Source organism: Cupressus sempervirens, chromosome 7 (genome assembly GCF_028749045.1).
Source record: "Cupressus sempervirens isolate cs-2001-9-10 chromosome 7, ASM2874904v1, whole genome shotgun sequence".
Classification (NCBI taxonomy): Eukaryota; Viridiplantae; Streptophyta; class Pinopsida; order Cupressales; family Cupressaceae; genus Cupressus; species Cupressus sempervirens.
In genome coordinates, this window is record NC_143124.1 from 539,649,396 (window position 1) to 539,664,244 (window position 14,849).

The following is a 14,849-nucleotide window of genomic DNA, read 5'->3' on the forward strand; positions in this document are numbered from 1 at the left end:
TGAAGCATATCTTCTAGTTGCTCTCTCTCTTTGTCCAAGGTTTCCTGTAATGAATTGTCCGATTCCCTCTTGATATAGAACGACACTTCATAATCTCAATCATCATAGGTATTTGCCTTAAGAGCCTCACTTTATCTAGCATGATCATCAAATGACTGATGAATTTTAGATCAAAACTTTTTTGGAGCTACTTTGATAAGATTGAGTTCTGCACAATATTTGGTAGCATGTGTAAAGTACCAGCTATCTTTTCTTGCAAGACCATTAATCTGCGCGTCAACATCCTTGATCTAATGGAGGTTCATATGTGTGAAATCAGAAAACTGCTTTCGAGACATCTCCCCTTTGAATCATCACCCTCTAAGGTGGTTCATGTTGTAACATCAATGTAAAACTCCCACTCCTTAATGATACCATGTCTAAGATCTTCCAAGTATTAAGTATCTTTTCACATGAAGTATCTTTGTAACATTCCTTTAGAGTATCTCTCATTCATCGGATTTACTGGATATTCACATAACATATCTGAACTCCTTATCACATGTGCTCTGGGGAGGATGTCAACACAGCTTCTAAAATTGACTTTACATCAATGCCATTTTGTGCACCTTTTGCAATCATTTCCGACTCTTCAATGATGATTGGAGATCATGGTACTCCTAACAATGTTTTTCAGCAAGATAACAAAGAATGATACTAAGTTTATCTTGAACACTACATGTGTGAAAACCATGTCTCTTTGTTTTCTATATCAATCAAAAATAAACTTATTTTCATCTTAGTTTTAATGTGGTTGAATCTTAGCAAGTTTCAGTACCTCTTGATAAGAAACCCTTTATTAATAAGTTTCTTCCAATAGAAGTGAACATCATGAAAATCTGCTAATAAATTACAACATGGTTATCCCCTTCCACACAGTTGTAACATAGAGGAAGTATTCAAATTCACATTCATATCACAGCTCGCTCTAAATAACTTCAGCTACAGCTCATACAATATTAATGATTCCTCTTTCAATCCTGACTTTATCCAAACAGTCACATTGAAGTAAAGGTTGAACTTGCCTTACAATCACGGTAATACAAAAAATGTAAAATCTGCAGCTACTTTTATATATCTCCTTCATATTTTTGTCTTTTGTTGCTTCCTTGTCTTGTCATTTTCTTTAGTAAACACGATGCTTTAACATGTCATTGTCTTTGTGATAATGATATTTCATATTTGCCATCTCTGTGATACTTGATCATTTAAGGAATGGATCGTAATCTTCAATTGGAAAGCACAAATCTATTTTCACTCATCTATCATCTTGATTTTCTCTTTCAATTGCATAAGATAAGTAGATTGTCATCATGAAGAAAACAATTTTTAGTGTTCAGGGAATATGTAAGGACTTTTATGAAGGAGGGAAAAGGGCATTAATGGAGGCACGACATGGAGTTGAGAACATTACTGTCAACATTCAACGGAGAACAATCATATTCGAGCATGATTCACAATCATATTTTCTTGACTTTGTTGATGATATTTTTGTAGTTCAAATGCTGAAGAAAACTTTGTTTCATAAAACAAGCACCTCATCTTAATTCAAGCACTATCTTATCTTACTATGTTATTTGCCTTTACATCAGTTCTACAGTATGATTCAAAGAATGCTCTGTATTGAACAAGTTTTACCCAGGGGTTCTTATCAATTTAATCATCGGTTCCTTTAGATTGACAACAACCAAGTGATTAACTTAATTGATATCTTGCTAGAAGCCCTTCCTCATGATCATTGCTTATGGCTCAGTTAACAATCTAAGTTTAAATATTCACTTTCCTTATCCATCTTGCATCTCCCAGCATCTCTGGATTCACCCCATTTATTTGAAGCTATCCTCTGATACTGTTAAGGAGTGTCATTCCTCCTGAATACTTGAGTCATTATCTGATACTAATGGTGGTACAAATTACAACCATTCTGAAATTATTCTATCAACATAATGGTCTAGCAAAGCTCCATTCGAGTGTCCACAATTCTGTTATTGACTTCAAGAATGCAATCATGTGTACTCCCAATATACTGCAGTCATTCTATGTAGTGATCATTGTTGCTTCTGTGTTGCCAGATCTTTGCTAACGATAGATATTTCACTTTGGATAATAGACTCGATATCATCAATTTTTTTGTAAGACCATCGATGAATTGGATCCTTTCATTCTCAATATGTCAGATCCCATCAATTAGATGATCGCTATCAGTTGAATACAAAAATGACCACTCATAAATACATAAGGAGTCTTCAAGAAAACTAGTGATCTTTAGTTGTCTTCTCATCCTTGATAACACAGATGTAGTTGCATATGAAAACACTATGCAATGGATATAATGGAGATGCTCCAGTACTCTGCAATGGCTAAAGCCAGAGAACTAGATGAGCGTTATTCTTGTTCAAATACCACACTTGTAATTTTCATGGTTTACAAATGGCATTATTTAGTTACCCATGCAACAAGGTGTAAGCTTTAAGTAATCCCGCCATGCTTTCCCTGGTCTGACATGCACTCCTGCATCAACTATAGCACATTGAGAAGATAACATGGTTGTTATTTTGGTTCATAGAATCAATGCCTTCCCCTTGTAGCATCACAAAGTCATGTTGAACACAATGCTATGATTTCAATCAAAGGGAGACTCAATTACCCATATCTAAATGTACGTGTTGTCCACCAAGACATAATGTCTAAAGGCCATAAGCAAATTCAAATGCGGAAAGGTTTCCTCAGATGTCACGAAGCAGAAAATGGATGATAACAAGAAGAAATCCTCAACGCATAATGAATCCAGGGTGCTTATCAACACAGATGATGTGTGTCGAAACTTAGCTGGCTCAAACAATAAAACATGGAAGGTACGTGTTCAAAGAATAAGAAGCATCTAGTTATAAGCCAAACATATGGACTGCAGGCCTCGACATGCCAACTTCCTAGGTCATGGATGACTGATGCAATTTACATCGTATAAAGCAAGGAATCAATAATCATCATCTCCCACTTAGTGCACACTACACACATCATACACATAAGGGAACTGATTCATAGAAAATCTCCAATTCTGGTTCTAAAGTTCCAAAATTTCTCCCAGCCATCCAACCTCATCTGACATAGTTCATAAAGCAATTAAAACACCCTGACTTGGTTCCTGAAACTTTCCAAATTGGCCCCATTTATAGGAGCATTGTGCAAAGCATTCTATTATTAAAAAAATTTCACAGGTGGGTAGAAGAACCTGCTCTGATAGCATGTTAAGTTTTATGAGGATTGGTGCTAATGTAATACCACTGCCTGTTCCATATGTGTTTTCCAATGCCATTGATCTTTAGTATTTTATATTGAAAAATAAACCAAGAAGAGACATGTCCCATCATGGGACATGTCTAATCATTATTAGGAAATATATATATAATTTCCATGAATCATTAGTATATTAATTTGTCTCACATTATAATACTTATATATATATATATATATATATATATAATATCTCAAATAGTAGTATTATCTCATAGGTTTATCTGACAAAAGCTACAAAATCTCAACACTATGATTATCACTGTGAACTTCCAGTCCACAATCAATCTGATCTGAACTATATTTCAAGTGGTAAAGATGCAGCCTCATGGCAAGAGTCCTTGTAGTCCAAGGTAAACACTATAACATCAGTTTAGAAGAGATGAGTATAATTGAAGGCTTGCAATGGTCACATGTCCTTGGAAAGTACATTCAGTTGAAATTCAAAGTGAAGGGAATTTGTATGATTGTTGGATTACTTCACAGGGTAATACAGAACGATAGATTTACAAGTTTCAGTTGTATCGAACTGGAGCACTGTGTTTGTCGTGGAGCATCCATAAGATTGATTTGGGAACCTGGTATTGACATATTGGGATACCTTGTCTGAAGATGGGTGATCAGAAGGGTGTGTTTGCTATAGTGGTTCATATCCAACTGCCATACATTCGAGTGATAGGAGCTAACTACCAGTTGGTTTTAAGTAGAGTTTTCTGAATTGAATATCTCATTTTGTTGGTATGCACGTGTTTTGTGGATATTAGTTTGTTGGGTGTGTGATTCTACATCATGGGGTGTGAGAAAAATCATTGCTAGCTGCTATTGATAGTAACAACAAATCATAGCAATCATTGGAGAGGTTGTGGGAGTTGAAACCATGGGTAACATCTCGAAGAGATAGGAGCAAGGATTGCATGTGTTCTGGAGGGGGTCGTAAGGGCTAACCAGCTGTTTGAAGAGTAGCACTGCCATTTTTGGAGTCTTTAGGCAATTCCATGTCCTTGATAATCGAAAGTCAATGGGCAAAACATTCCTGAGTGATTGATAGTGATATTGTTGGTTAAAGGTTAGACATTACATATCTTTTACATAAACAGTTAGCAATTCCATACTCAAGTATTGTCTGCAAATACTGAATCCTTGCAAATTGTTTGTCATAATATTCTCATAAACCTATCATTATCTGGTCGAAGTTTGTCAAGGAAAGAACTGTTTGACAAAATGCCAATCCATTAAACATTGGGGACATTGCAAAAATTTTCCATAGAAAATTAGTTTAGGTCATTTCAAAGACTTTCCCAATTATAGAGATACTTAGACAAGCTAGCTATTATGAAACATATGGTAAGGTGAAATAGGGTTTTGATTGACTATTGGTGGGATTTTTAAGTTCAAATGATGGACCCTAGTATCACCGCAGTAGTGTTCTGAAAGACACAATGTTGTAGAAAAAGACTGACAGAATTTTGATAGTAGAGGATTTCTAGATTGAGTTATTGGGCACATTGGGGTGATTTGAGTGATAAATAAATAAAAAGAGTTGTAATTGTGTCTAAGAGGACGAACACTAAAATGAATGCAAAACATAATGTGTGAAGTGTGAAGTATGCACTTCTTGACTCCATGACAGCACATGGATATTTTATTATATACAAGTTTGATGGCTGTTACACCATCAGAATTCTTATAGGATAAAACAATTTAAAAAAATATCTGGGCTGACCTAGGCTTACACTGAAATACACTGATCTGGTAAATACATGCATAGATATATGCAAACGTACATACATACATATATATGGGCTAAAATTATTGTTTATTTACATTCATTCACTCCTTTCAGCTGGATAAAGGCAGTCAACAGAAGACTTGTCATTGAAGAAGAAGTAATAGACTTGTGTTTCTCTCATCAGAAGCAATACATGGCAGAAACAAGAGTGAACAGCATTTTCAAGGGCAGAACTTGAGTGCAGGCACTATCTAAGAACAGGTGTCACAGAAAAGAGGCATCTACAGAAGGTAAAAATAGTAAAATAAAGAAGCAACTTTAGCAGCTAGCAGCAAGTGGCAAAGTGGTAAACATGGCTGAAAGTTCTGCTCAAGGGGAAGTTGCTGAAATGAAGCAAAATTCTGTCTAATTCAGAGTTCCCATAAGTATTGTCATATTCCACCTGAACTTCCACCTAGGCAACCAAAAGATGGGTGACAGTGATATTTCTTTAGTAGTCAGCAGACTTTCTGTAGGGCCCAACCTTTGGAAACTTTCTTCTTGGATGGTGAAAGATGGCAATAAGTAATATCATTTCTTCCTGGCAGTATTTGATAGGGGGCATAAGTAGGAAAGATCTCCACCAATTGTTAAAAAGCTGACTTTGATGGCCCAGGTGTGGTTGGGCACATATGCCAAACACAAATTTTGGCACATACCTTTTCAGACTCCACCAAAATGTCCGCCCACTAAGAGTTGTTGTAAGTGGTAGCAACAGACAGGATTCCCACCTGAGTTTTAAGTTGAGAAGCGGTGACATGATAACCCAACTCTGTGAAAAATCCTTCCTATTCCAAATTAGGCATACTTTTTACGTGGCCTAACCACTTGATATTTTACCTGCATAAGAAGTTTAGGTTTAGAACTCAGAAAGTTCTGCCTTTTTCTTTAGTCATGAAATGTTATCCCTTGGCAGCAATGAAAAAAATCTCCACCCATTCTTTCAATCAATTGATGCATACCTGTGAGTTGGTCCAGCCACTCTAAATTTCCTCCGAGTCTTTCAAAAATTTGCAAACATATGATAGGTGTGCGCTAGCAGAGGTTAAGCCACCAAAACTTCCACCTTAGTTGATTAAAGTGGGGTACACATGAAATCAAGACAGAGAATTACAAAGCAAGAAGGGCTAAGTACCCAATGGAGAATAGAGAACTACACAAGCCTATCTTTATCCACTAACTGATCCAACATGCGAGACAATTCCAAAAATAATTGTCCCTTTTCATGCACAATATTTCAACCTTGCATTTGATCACAAGCCCATTTGGCCAGACAGTCTACTACTACATTCCATTCCCTAGGAATTGAATAAAGATAACTGATTCCAAAGAGCTGCACAACCTAAGAATCTATCTACTAACGAAAGCTAAGTGCCAACTGGCATCATCCAGCCACTGCTCATTAAATAGAATCCCCACCACCTGAGAATCAGATTTGCAAATAATCCTTTTCCATCCAAGAACACATTTTCGCTCTACGTAATACAAAATGGCTAGATCCTTAATGTAATCATCTGTATGATGACTCTTATAAATTAAAAAAATAAACTGAACATCACCAGAGCTATCAAGCCCTAATCTGGCAATACTAACATGACTAGGATACCCTGAGAAAAACCATTAATATTGATTTTTAAAATTCCTTGAAGAGGAGGGACCCAACAACCCTCCCAATTTATCTTTTGCAAAGGATTTCTTCATCTTTTCCTCATGACCTGCCTAGTGTCTACCACTCATCCTAAGAGAAGAATCATCTCCCTTGAGGAGAATGGAATCGATTGCAAATATCAACATCTCTAGGATGCACACCTCCAGCAAAGTCACACTTTCCTGCACCTCAGTTACAAAAACATGGTTTAAGTATCAGAGATCTCCACTTAGAATGATAAAAAGTGGATACGTGAACATGGTGCATGGCAATGATGGCTAAGGCCTAAGCCATTAAAATGTTCTGTCCAGTCAAACAGCTTCTAGTGACAAACACCTAAAATGCTCCTTGATCAGTTTATGCTAAACTAATATTGATTGATGTCTTACACTGTCCTTGATTGGCAGGTTTCCAATCATTTACAGCAGCAAATGGCCTGTTTCAGTTGCATGTAATAGCAGTTCAACATCTGTCCGTATTAATAGTTATCATAATCCTCTGTTAATGCACAAATCAGTAACATCTCAACCTTTCCAAAGCAATGAAAGTCAGCAATTTCAATTATTTGTAGCACCATCATCTTGATTTGCATTATGTTAGTCACCAAATTCATTTTTCCTAAAAATACCAGCATTTTGAGAGTCAGCACATTAACAAATGAAGACCGTTTCTCAGTACAAATTACTTGTTTTTCATTAAATGTTTAGCCAGGGGATTGACTGATTCAAGAAATCACCTACAACCTTCCATGGTTCTAATTTTTTATGCGTATTTGCTGATTTAACTATCTAAGTTTTGCTGTTTTGATTCAGTTTCAGTCATCTTATGCTTAATTAATATAGTGCTATGGCTGTATAAGGGTTTCTGTTATTAGGTAAAGTTGGGGTAAAGCCCTAGGATTTCAAACCTTATTTTCAGCAATTGCTGAAAGAAATGCCAGACATGTTCCAGATTCATGATGGTTAGGATTTCAAATTCAAGTGTTTGGCATATCATCATATTAGGTTAGCTTTTTTCAAATAATCTGTCTGTCTTTGGTCAAAAAGTCTAAGAATGATGCTGGCCTATTATTTGAAGATTGTTATTTTTAGTAGTAGTTAAATTATCTTAGTGGGATTTCCAATGTTATATTTTCAGGCAATTGATTTAGGCCACTTCTAGTTGTATTGCTATTGTATTAGTTATTTTAGAATGGTTTTGTTTTAAGTTCCTTTATTTCTGCTTTTTCTAGAGTTCTTGGATTGTTTGCTTTAAAATATTTATTTTTGGAATATTTAAATATTCTTCTTAAATCCCTAAAAGCTATTTTGAGGCAATTGATTTAGGCGACTTCTAGTTGTATTACTATTCTATTAGTTATTTTAGAATGGTTTGGTTTAAGTTCCTTTATTTCTGCTTTTTCTAGAGCTCTTGGATTGTTTGCTTTAAAATATTCTTTTTTGGAATATTTAAATATTTTTCTTAAATCCCTAAAAGCTATTCATTGTAAATTATAAATGAGTTCCTTGACCACAAGACAGTTTGATCCCTCTCTTTGTTTGGCTAATTAGTGATCCACCATATTTCCCTCCCTACTGCATGATATAACTTTATGCAAACAATTGGCCTTAAATACAAGCATGTCTTGGGATATGTTCGACCAACTTAGACATCATTCTTTAATGATTGCATATAAAACCAGTTAAGAATCACTCTTTTCTTCAACAATTTTCCTGTACTTCTCAATAGCAATATGGTTACTTCATAGCAATGGCTTAATATTGGGCTGATTATTTGGAAAGTCAACTAAATCTTTAGGCAATCTGTCTTTTTAATGATCCCTCTCGAGTCCTGCCCCAAGTTGATCCCAATTAGGCTATTACACTCTTTGAAAAGTCATCACTATCCTTTGTTACTTGGAGAAGGGTACTATTTCAAAAAGTTCTTCAAGTCTTACGTTTTTGTTGTGGGGAATTTAATCAATAATCAGTATTACCAAAATTATGATTGAGAACAAATGTATCAAGTGGGCCAAAGATATTAATCAAGAAAACTGGCTTTGAAAAAGACGCAAAATTGATCAAAATGATTTAAAACCCATAATACATGAATTTTTGAGGAAAAATAGTATTGTTAGTTTTATTATTGCACTTTGTTTGTAGTGTCACTATTCACTGTTATTTGTAGATCACATTTTTTAAATTGTAGTTTTCTATAAGAAATCAGTTGAAACTGAATTCTACATGAATGAAAAACCAATTGGTGGGTAATTGTTGACTTTGGTAATGTTAATGAATGAATATTTAATAACATTTTTATTTTAGTATACTATCAGTCTATCTCAGATAAAGATACATAAAGCATTTCTTTGTTGTGTAAATTTTAGAATTTTTTTAAAAACTTTGTGTGGTGCGGAAGCTTTTGCATTTTCTTGTTTCAAACAGCTTAGGCTGAATCGGTTATGCAGTTATAATATCCGGAGATTGTTATTAAAAAATTTCTTAAGACAATGTGATTGTGAGAACCTTTGCAGTGTAGATCTAGAGGCTACCAAAAAGCCTCAAATCAAGGATTCTGAATCTGTTGATTTAACTTCAGAAAGGATCATGGTAAGCTTCAATTTCAGCTATGTAAAGATATTGTGATTTGCTTCTAGTAGTCAGCAATTTTTTGTATTTTCTTTTCTGCTGCTAGTTTTAATTGAAACAGTTGTTTTATATTTTAAGCTTTTGCGAATTTTGGTAATTCTTCTCTTAGCTAAAGTGATGCTAGTAAATCTAACAAAGTTGGTGAATATGAATGGATGATCTATGTTGATATCTATGATGCATTAGAATGGATGCTTTTCAATATGATGTGAAATAATGTTATGATTAAGCTTTAAGAAGACCTTCCTTAGAAAATGGTTGGATAACAAACGAATCCTAATCCAAACATGGTTTTGTGCAAGTCAAAACAGAAAATAATCATCATTTGGGATAGGTTGGCAAGGATGGAGATCCAGGGACCTTCGATCTGTACACTTTGTAAATCCCAGGCAGAATAAGCTGATCGTCCGATCCCTAGCTGCCCATATGCAGAAAAACATTGGAGTTGGATGATTGCGAAACATGTGTGTGTGGGGGCAAGATGGAAGTGACTGAGACTTTCCTCCCCCAACCTTAAGAAAAGGTTTGGGATCCTTTTGGAAGGGCATTGTCAATCCTTATTTGAACATCTGGCAGGCAACAAAATCAGCAAATCTTCAAGGATACTGCTTAATGCTTGAGATCTGTGCTTTGTTATCTGCAGTAGCTTTCCTGTCACATTAGATTAAATCCTTTGAAGCTCTTGTCTCAAAAAGATGCAGTTTCTGTGTATTACCCATGAATTAGCATTCCACTTCTAAATGAACTGGGTAATTAAAAGTGTGAGAACGTGATGGCAAGTAGAGTTCATTCCCACTTCGCATTTATAAATCTTTGTTTTGATCAAGCTTGAAGTGAAAACCTGGCACAACTACAGAATGATGTTTGTTAAGATTTTGTAATGTAATTTTGAAAGGCATGACTTCGACTTTTCATCTCAAAAGGCATCACTAAATAGAAAGAGACATTTGATTCCATGGAAGGGTTGAAACAAGTGGTTTTTTGTGGTCATCTCTATTTGGTAGTTAAATGCAATTTGAATATTTTCCAACATTTTCAGAAGATGTGAATGGCTCAGTAGGATTTTCCTGCCAAGGCTGGAGTGCTGTAGCTTCTGTCAAATTTGGTTAAATAATAGAAGTCAATACATATTAGTGGACTCGAACCTTCTGCTGCAAGATCCTTGTACAAGATAAGTAAAAAGTCTGTCAATGATAGAGCCAAAGTTTCGCTTTTGAGATATCTCCTACTTACTTTAAACTCAAAATCATAATTAGATTGTAGCATTAGCATGTACTGTGCATTCTAAGTCCAAATATACCTTGAAGTACGTTGATATCTATGGGGTGCCACATATTGAAGGCAGATATATTTTATTTAACAGCAGCATACCTAATTTCCTTGGCAAGGCTTTGTTGTTTTGCGACATCTTGTATTCTCTACTCTGTCACTTTTTGTATTATTTGCAGCAGGTCACAAATCTCCCTTGATCCCTTGAACAGTGAGAAGGAGCTTGGGGACAACTTGTATGCTGATCAAAGTAATGAGAATTGGAATCGGCAAGGGTGAGTCGAATCGTGAATCAGCCATGAATCGGCTCTGAATCGGCAAATTTAAAAAAACCCTTTAAATTTAGAGATTTTAACAATTTAAAACTTATTTCATGCACCCTCTATTGAATATAACTTAAACACACTATAACATCATCAAATAGAAGTTAACATTCAGCTGATTTCATGGCGATTCTCGGAACTCTGGTTTCAGATAATAGAATGACTCCAAATGTTGTTGCAGATTACATGCAACTCCCACGACGATGCAAAAATATCCCACACTAGAGTGCGTATATCAGACAGAAGGTAGGCACCCAAGAAATGACACACAGTCCTCACATTATAGCCAACCAAAACTCAGATGAATTATGCCACAAGTAGAAGAGTAATGATGTGCAACTGCAGATGATTAAGTGCCCCAACAACAGTCAACAGCCATGTCCAGAATGCAGAGTTAAACACCCAGTCTGGGCGCTATTAAATACAGCCCTTTAGGATAATTTTGCCCTCCGAATATGCACCTCAATCCTCTAAAATAATTGCCCAGAATTGCTTAATACCACAACACTGAAATACTGAAGAGATGCTTGAATATGCAGATGTTTCAACAGTAAATTTCCAGTGAATAAACCCTCGATGGGAACAAATATACTTGACACCAGATTATAACGATAAAATTCAGAGATAAGAAATTTTCTTTGCAATTGCGTATGAAATGTATGATCTCCAGCAAAAACCAAATGACGATTCATGGAGCCGATTCAAGCAAATTTTTCCATGAATTGCATGAATCGCGATTCATGAGAAAAAATTGTCCTCATATGGTGCAATGTTAATATTATCTATCAACCAAAAAAATATATGAACCATATACTCATCTTCCTTACCTGGACCCATTATAGCGTTACACCACTAGATGATGGATTTTGCATTTATCAATGTTGCTCCATCTTTGTACTTTAATTACACCATGGAAAAAATTGGCTGATTCGATTCACAACTCGTGAAAAATTGCCCAGGTTGAATTGAACCGCCAGACCAGCGATTCAAGCGATTTCATGGCGATTGTTGGAACTCTGATGCTGACGCAATCTTGGACTGCAGATTTGACATCTCTTCTAGGGCGAGGACTCAACACTCTAACAATATTTTGCTTAGTATTATGGAATAAGCAACTGTCAATATGATTAGAAGAAGACCTGTGCTTCCGTTGACTTTTGATATTGTCAAGAAACTGGCTGACTTGTCGGGTGAGAGGGAGATTTTTAACTAGATAATGGACAGAATCTTTGGAGCTCCCAAGCTCCCTTGATGGTATGCAGTTCAGCCCCAAAGGGAGGAGATAGGAGGCAGGCAAATGAAAATGTGTAGCTCTGTGGGAGTAACCATTAGGAGAAGGTTCAAGGCTTATTGCTCCAAGCACAGTGTAATAGTTACATGCATATGAGAAATTTGAGGAAGTCTTCTATGTAGCTTCAACTGTTGAAGCTTTTGTTTAACTTGCTCAGAACTTGCAAATCAGATGCTTGTGGGGTTGAATTGAATTTGCAAACCCATAAGCAAATAGCCAAAATTGGGTCTGGCAGAGGTATAATGGTCATGTACAAAGGGCCAATCCAATCTTCTTGAAGCCCTACTTGTTAGATATTTACATTTAAATAAAATTTTCCATCAAATATTCTACAATGTGCATGCGTTGCCCCCATTTTTGGTCTCTCTGCATGGTTGTTAGCTATGGCTTTTTTGGTGAGTGTCAACTTATCAGAAGAGACTTTTGTTTCTGGTAACGAGCTGAGTTCATATTGAGGACTCCTATGACACTTTCCAAAGTGAATTCCGAATTTTGGTGTGTTCTCCAAGATTCTTGAAAAGAGCATCTATTCATAGAAAGTCACCTTGTCAAACTCGATTTTCAATAATTCATAATAAATATTAATCCAGTATAGTTAGATTTTGATTCTGATGCTGTTTGGTGGTTTCCGCAACTTAAGGTGAATTATTGAGCTTAGATTTAATTATTTCACTAAGATTGCTTAATTTTATAAAATAATTTAAAAATCAACTTAGTGTAATAGCTCACTGAAAGGAATTAAATGTTTTAAATCTTGAATGCTTGAATAAGGGGCATTGCACATCAAGTTTTATTACTATTTCATAAAATGAGTCTTTTGGAGGAATAAGTGTTTGTTATCTGCCAAATGTGGCAGCAGTCATGTGCCAAGAATGGAGTGATTATTGGCCAGGTATGGAGTGATTGTGTGCTAGGTATGGGAGTACTTATATAACAAGTTTGGAAGTTATACACAACAACTATATATCAATGCAAGCAAAGTACTAAACTAATAACCAGAACATACAAGTTACGTAGAGATGGCAAAATATCACTTTATTGATTGTGCCAAGGGATTGCATTACCAACATTACCAATGTTCCCAATAATCCCCACATATAGCGCTCCACTTGGTTATAGGAACCAACTGTTGTGACTCTTCAATACATGTGTTTTTATAATGACTCTACTATATACTTTAATTACTTTATTACCACTTTATTACTAGCCAACATTATTCCCCCCAAAAAAGTAGTTGTCTTCTAGACAACCAAAACAAATTAGCTTTTCTAGTGGACTATTGAGATAGGTGAGAAGACGTCCTTGGAGTGGTAGATGTTGTCATTCGTGCAAGTTGTTGTTGCAGGAGCTTCACATCCCTATTGGTTGTCAATTGTTTGGTTCGTGTTGTCTGCAAAAGTCTAAGCACATCCATCCTATCCTTCTCTGTCGAGGCCAACTTCTCTCCATGCATGGCTTTCTCTTGTTGTAGCTCAACTTCTAGCTTTTCCACCCTCTCCCCCAAGATGATCCGTTCTCCTTCTGTCTTAGCCATTTCCTTTTGTAATCCTACAAAAGTGGTCCTAAAAGTTTCCTCCATTTGTGAGAGGATAGTCATCATGGCCGATTGTGTGGTGGATACCTGTATGGTCTGTAGGCCTCTCCATTTCTATATTTGTTGTTCCATCTCCTCATTGGGCCATCCCTACTTTGTGAAAATCCTCTTAACTCCAAGTGATGACCTTCCTTCATGAAGTGTAATATGGACTCTGCTGCGGAGACCACTACTTTCATATTGGCTTCCTCTGCTTCTCTTCTTATTTCATGTGTGGCACAAGTCATGGCCTCTAATTCTGCAAGAATCATTGTGTACACTACTCAAAAGGTGTTGGTCCTTCATTATTTCCAGCAGCTCCACCTTCTCCCAGGTGTTGATTCTCACCTTCCATCCCAACAAGATCCATCTCTAGATTCATGTCCTCATGTTATCCCATCAAGGTTGGGGAGGGTGGTGGTATATCCTCAACTCCCATATGGAATTTGGCAAGTAGATTGTCTGTCTCTTCCTCCATATTCATCCTAGTGTCCTTGCCAGTGTCCTATCCCTTCTCTGCAGTAGCCATAACAACCACTGGAGTTATGATTTGCGATGGTGTAGAAGTGGGTATCATCTGAGTGGGAGGTTCTCCTACAAGTGTGCCCGCTAGTGCAATAGGTTGTGCAATCTCTATTCCTTGTGAGGGAGTGATGCGTATAGTGTGGGCAACATTCTTTGTGGCCATGTTATCCACTATCTTGGCATGTGGGATCTGTTAATTGGTCTATTATTGAGATCAAGAGGGTGTAAAGGCTATTCTCTTTGCTCCCTAATCTAGAAGGACTAGCTTATTGCCAGCCACTTCCCCTCCTACTGTGGATACCTCGCCTATCTTTCCAACTGTATGGCTTGTACCAACTGCTCCCATGCCCATGTCAACCATGCTCATCTCTTTGCCACTTCTGCCATTTGTACGATCCCACGCTCATGGTCATACTCGTATGGATGAGTTTTGTATAGGAGCTGTCTACTCTAGTACGACTGATTGCCGTACATGTGCACTCTATTGTATGA

At 36.5% G+C, this 14,849-nt stretch overlaps 1 protein-coding gene across 2 annotated transcripts in view; it reads left to right on the plus strand.

Moving 5' to 3' along the window:
• Window positions 1-14,849, plus strand: part of LOC149547892 (ribonuclease H2 subunit B) — a 288,765-nt gene that overhangs the window by 189,448 nt on the left and 84,468 nt on the right. The window contains exon 9 of one of the 2 annotated variants that reach the window (XM_089791942.1): window positions 9,262-9,337. The exons of the other annotated variant lie outside the window; for it this stretch is intronic. Coding sequence (XP_089648068.1) covers window positions 9,262-9,337 — 76 coding nt within the window. The remainder of the gene's footprint in view (window positions 1-9,261; window positions 9,338-14,849) is intronic. 2 annotated transcript variants of the gene reach the window in all.